Source organism: Haematobia irritans, chromosome 1, assembly GCF_050003625.1.
Source record: "Haematobia irritans isolate KBUSLIRL chromosome 1, ASM5000362v1, whole genome shotgun sequence".
NCBI lineage: Eukaryota > Metazoa > Arthropoda > Insecta > Diptera > Muscidae > Haematobia > Haematobia irritans.
The window spans coordinates 101,828,993-101,834,773 of record NC_134397.1 but is presented as its reverse complement, the minus strand read 5'-3'; the positions used below and the strand labels follow the sequence as shown (position 1 = coordinate 101,834,773).

At 39.4% G+C, this 5,781-nt stretch overlaps 4 protein-coding genes across 4 annotated transcripts; all 4 read left to right on the top strand.

Moving 5' to 3' along the window:
* The first annotated feature begins 226 nt into the window (after positions 1-226).
* Positions 227-880, top strand: LOC142229633 (uncharacterized). The gene is made up of 2 exons (XM_075300213.1): positions 227-360; positions 403-880. The coding sequence occupies exons 1-2, from the start codon at positions 227-229 to the stop codon at positions 878-880; spliced, it is 612 nt and encodes a 203-aa protein (XP_075156328.1).
* An 88-nt stretch (positions 881-968) lies between these two features.
* LOC142229623 (uncharacterized) lies at positions 969-1,574 on the top strand. The gene has a single exon (XM_075300201.1). It carries the CDS (start codon positions 969-971, stop codon positions 1,572-1,574), a length of 606 nt encoding a protein of 201 aa, XP_075156316.1.
* A 37-nt stretch (positions 1,575-1,611) lies between these two features.
* Positions 1,612-3,070, top strand: LOC142229613 (uncharacterized). The gene is made up of 3 exons (XM_075300192.1): positions 1,612-2,007; positions 2,388-2,813; positions 2,876-3,070. Exons 1-3 carry the CDS (start codon positions 1,612-1,614, stop codon positions 3,068-3,070), a joined length of 1,017 nt encoding a protein of 338 aa, XP_075156307.1.
* Positions 3,071-3,998: 928 nt separating this feature from the next.
* LOC142229607 (uncharacterized) lies at positions 3,999-4,703 on the top strand. The gene has a single exon (XM_075300182.1). It carries the CDS (start codon positions 3,999-4,001, stop codon positions 4,701-4,703), a length of 705 nt encoding a protein of 234 aa, XP_075156297.1.
* Positions 4,704-5,781: the final 1,078 nt, after the last annotated feature.

Sequence of the window (5,781 nt, the reverse complement as noted above, 5' to 3'; positions counted from 1 at the left end):
AACGACTGATTCAGAACCTGTGCATTTCACCAATGGAAGCTTTGCTTCATATTGATGGAGTTGGAAAGACCAGAAAACGAGCGACTCATCGGGTAAATGTTGAAATGGCGTCTACAGATGAGTGCTACATAACAAATTTGGAAGCATATATATTGCCTACACAGTTCCTCCACAACCGAATTACCATATAGATGTATCCGAATGGAATTTACCACCTCATATTAAAATGGCAAACCCGCAATTCAATAAACAAAGTACGATAGATATTCTACTTGGAGCAGAGTTTTTCTTCAGTTTGATGCAACCTGGCACTATAAAACTCTCAGAAAATCTACCAGTTCTTCAAAATACTGCTCTCGGGTGGGTTGTGGGAGGTTCACTGTGAAACAATAATACTGAAAGATGTTTGTCAACGCCAACCTGTGCAGTTTTCGACAGTGATAAGGCGCTTGATGAAGCTATTGAAAGATTGTGGAAAATTGATGAAGTGGAGCCAACATCAAAACCTATGAGCACAAAAGAGAATCTATGTGAAGCGAATTTTGCTCACCACGTGGCAATCAATAAAAGCGGCAGTTTTGTTGTAAGTTTGCCGTTTCGAGAGATCCCACAGGCGCTGGGGGATTCATATACAATGGCGTGCAATCGATTTATGAGTTTAGAGCGACGTCTGCTGAAGAATTCAGATTTGCGCGCCCAGTATGTGCAGTTTATGAAAGAATATGAAAGACTTGGGCATATGCACCGAGTCAAGATTGATGATCTAATGGATCCTAAATATTTCATTCCACATCATTGTGTGCTAAAGCCAGATAGCACAACTACGAAACTAAGAGTAGTGTTTGATGCATCAGCGAAAACATATCTCTCAACGATCTAATGTATACTGGACCAGTCGTTCAAAGTGATATATTTGCCATTTTACTTCGATTTCGTTTTCCGAAATATGTATTCACTACATTGAAAAGATGTATAGACAAATACTAATACATCCAAGTAATCATCAGTTTCAATTAATAATCTGGAGGGAAGATCCTGCACTGCCAATCGACTATAATGTTCTCAATACGGCAGCATACGGCACAAGAGCAGCACCTTATCTTGCTACCAAATGTCTGCAGAAGGTTGCAGTAGATAATGCTATAAAATATCCATACGGCTCTAAGATGTTGAAAGATAACTTTTACGTTGATGATGGACTTGGTGGCTCAGATAACATCAATATAGCGATTACAACACAAAACCAATTAATACAAATGTTAAAGCAGTATGGATTCAACCTGAAGAAGTGGTGTGCAAACCACCCGAAACTACTAAAAGACATACCGGAAGCTGACCAAGAAGTTATTCTTGATTTCGATGTTATAAGTTCTGATACAGTCAAAACTTTGGGACTATTTTGGTTGCCCCAGAGTAATAACTTCTGTGTTAAAGTCAAGTTTAACGAACATGAAACAGTTACTAGGCGTACCGCCACATCCGATCTCGCGAAATTATTTGATCCTCTTGGTCTATTACCACCTGCAGTGGTTAAAGCAAAACTCTTTATGCAAAACTTTGTGAAGCTTCATTAGGCTGGGATGAGCCGCTACCTGAGTCGTTTTGTTCAGAATGGAAAACTCTAAGAAACAACCTATACAGTTTGAACAATTTCAAAAGCCGAGACATATACTCAATGGCGATGTTCCGAAAGACATCCAGCTTCATATATTTGCAGATGCATTCGAAAGAGCGTATGGTGCAGTAGCATATATTCGAGCTTCACTCAAAGACAGTCGGATTATTGTACGATTATTGTGTGCAAAGTCACGAGTATCGCCATTGAAGCGACAAACATTACCCAGACTAGAATTATGTGCAGCAGTCATCGCGGCAGAACTTGCTCCACGAGTACGAGTAGATCTCAACATTCAGAACGAATCTGTGTATTTATGGACTGACTCTGAAATCGTTTTATCCTGGATCAATGCTCAATCATCCTCTCTGAAGACATCTGTGGCTAACAGAGTATCAACAATCCAATCTTTGAGCATTCGTGATCAATTGTGTCACGTGGACTTCCTGCAGTAGACTTTCCAAAATGCCAGTTGTGGTTCCACGCGCCTTTATTACTTCATGGAAAGGAATCTTTGTGGCCACAAAAATATAATTCTAGTTTAGCCATTTCCACTGATATTGAGAAGAAGGCAACTATAGTTACCGCAGTAGAGTAGGATGCAATCATATGCAAAGTGCATCATGGAGGTTCATTCAAACGTCTGCAAAGAATTATTGGATACCTTTTCCGATTTGTAAACAACTCGAAAATTCCCAAACATAAGCGAAATCCACATATATCCCTCACCCCAAAAAAAAAATTAGATGAGTTCTATGACGATATCAAACAGTTGCAGAAAAGCCATGAAGTGGATAAAAGAAGTTGTATTAATGCTATTAGTTCATATTTGGATCCTAAGGGTATCATACGTGTTGGATGTCGCTTAGGGAACTCAGACCTTCACGAAGATGTTAAACAAGCGATGGTACTTCCTTACAATGACCCAATAACGAAGTTATTATTTATTTCTTTACACGAGGAAAACAAACATTGTGGACACCAGGCATTATTAAACACAGCAAGACAACGGTTTTGGCCGGTGAAGGGAAAAATAACAGCTCGATCTGTTGTCCAAAAATGCGTCAGATATACCAGGGCAAAACCACAATTGTGTGAACAAATAATGGGCGACCTGCCACAGACACGCGTAGTTACTGCTCGCCCATTCATTTATAGTGGCGTTGATTACTGTGGTCCATTTTGGATACATCATAGAGTAAGAGGCAAGCGGACTACTAAGGCGTACATATCAGTTTTTTTTATTGTTTTGCAACTAAGGCAGTACACTTGGAACTTGTATCTGACCTATCGACTAGTGCATTTATTGGAACTTTGAAAAGGTTCATTGCTCGTCGTGGATACTGTCAAAACATATATTCAGACAATGCAACTAATTTTGTGGGAGCTAAGAATCAACTATTAAAATTGGCTGAAGCGATTTACTCACCAGATGCACAAGAAAATAAAGGGTGATTTGTTAAGAGCTTGATAAATTTTTTTTTAAAAAAACGCATAAAATTTGCAAAATCTCATCGGTTCTTTATTTGAAACGTTAGATTGGTCCATGACATTTTCTTTTTGAAGATAATTTCATTTAAATGTTGACCGCGGCTGCGTCTTAGGTGGTCCATTCGGAAAGTCCAATTTTGGGCAACTTTTTCGAGCATTTCGGCCGGAATAGCCCGAATTTCTTCGGAAATGTTGTCTTCCAAAGCTGGAATAGTTGCTGGCTTATTTCTGTAGACTTTAGACTTGACGTAGCCCCACAAAAAATAGTCTAAAGGCGTCAAATCGCATGATCTTGGTGGCCAACTTACCGGTCCATTTCTTGAGATGAATTGTTCTCCGAAGTTTTCCCTCAAAATGGCCATAGAATCGCGAGCTGTGTGGCATGTAGCGCCATCTTGTTGAAACCACATGTCAACCAAGTTCAGTTCTTCCATTTTTGGCAACAAAAAGTTTGTTAGCATCGAACGATAGCGATCGCCATTCACCGTAACGTTGCGTCCAACAGCATCTTTGAAAAAATACGGTCCAATGATTCCACCAGCGTACAAACCACACCAAACAGTGCATTTTTCGGGATGCATGGGCAGTTCTTGAACGGCTTCTGGTTGCTCTTCACTCCAAATGCGGCAATTTTGCTTATTTACGTAGCCATTCAACCAGAAATGAGCCTCATCGCTGAACAAAATTTGTCGATAAAAAAGCGGATTTTCTGCCAACTTTTCTAGGGCCCATTCACTGAAAATTCGACGTTGTGGGAGATCGTAAGTCTATTCATGATGAAATGTCAAAGCATACTGAGCATCTTTCTCTTTGACACCATGTCTGAAATCCCACGTGATCTGTCAAATACTAATGCATGAAAATCCTAACCTCAAAAGAATCACCCTTTATAATGACTGCTGCCAGTTCCAAGGGAATCAAATTTAACTTTATTCCGCCAAGAGCACCTTATTTTGGAGGTTTATGGGAAGCAGTAGTAAAGTCTACAAAACATCTTCTTGTAAGAAGTATGGGTACTGCTTCGCTAACTTACGAAGAATTTGAAACTGTAGTTGTGGAGGTCGAGGCAATACTGAATTCCCATCCATTGACGCCTATGTCGAGTGATCCATCCGATTTAACGGCACTGACTCCAGGACACTTCCTAATTGATGAGCCACTTACCACTCCAATAGATAGTGAAGCAGACTCCCGAAAGTTATCCTTGCTATCCAGATGGGAGCTTGTATCAAGGCTGAAGCTGGAGTTTTGGAAGCAATGGTCAAAAGAGTACTTGCAAGAACTTCAGCTTCGACATAAATGGAAGAAATCATCTCCCAACGCCAAACCAGGAAATATGGTGGTAATTCAGGAGGATAACACTCCTCCATTGAAATGGCCACTGAGACTCATAACTAATGTTTATCCAGGAAATGATGACATTGTTCATGTTGCTGAGGTGAAAACGGCAACAGGGACTTTCAAGAGACCGATACACCGCCTAGCACTGCTTCCGATTGAAAATACAACCAGTTGTGTTGATGAAGTCAATGAGACTGAACCAGAAAGAAAGAAGACACGCTTACATGGAAACCATTTAGTTTTAACTTTTTGCTAGCGATACTTTTAATCTTCCCGATTGTATCATCAAATCACCTAAACCTCTCAAGGTTTGCATCCAAATTGGGAATTTACTTCGAAGAAGTTGGAAGAACAAAAATTGCAACAAGCCAATGGAATCTGATTGTTTACTACGACTTATCAATGTATTGGAAAGATACCAAATTGTTGCGTGATGAAACTCTTTCCTTGCAAAAGACATGTGATGTGATGGAGATTAAGGAATCTTATCGCCATATTCTTGAACATTTTTACCGAATTGAACAAGAACTAGAATTAGACAACAGACTGCTGCGTAAATCGCGAATAAGAAGAGGTGCTATTAACGTAATTGGAAATTTAGCTAATTCACTGTTTGGTATTCTGGACTCGGATTACGCAGAACTGATGTCAGCAACTGTAAGAAACATGAAAACAGATGATTCCGTCATGTTGAGACTTTTGAGAGATAAGACTTCAGTTATCAACTCAACTCTGAATGTTGTGAAACAAAGTATGACAACAACTAAACACAACTTCGGACAGATGGAGAAAAAACTTAACGAGCTAAATAAGAGAGAACATGCAATCAGTGGTGAGATATATCAAATGAAATTCTCTCAATACTTCAATCTGAATACGATGCAAGTGTCATTAATTGCTGATAGAATTCAACGGATGCAAACATGCATGTTGGACGTCCTAACTGATGTCCATCACGGGAAGATAAATCCTTTACTGTTAACCCCAGATCAACTTCAGACAGAAATCGAACAGATAAAGATCCATATGCCACACTCTTTAAGGTTACCAGTCACTGATGACGAAATGTACAAGCTAATGAAAATCAATAGAGGACTTACAGAAGATCATGTAGTGTTCACTATATCATTACCATTTGTAGAATTAGACGATTTCAAACTGTATCATCTGATTCCAGTTCCGACACGAGTTGGTGATTCATTAACAGTATTTCCCAGTTTCAACACTAAAATTGCAGAAATGAGACGTCATCAGCCAAGAACTGCTCTGATATTCAGTTACAGTTCAATTTCGGAGGAGAGATAAGTTCATGTTGGATCAGTTTATTTCAGAAT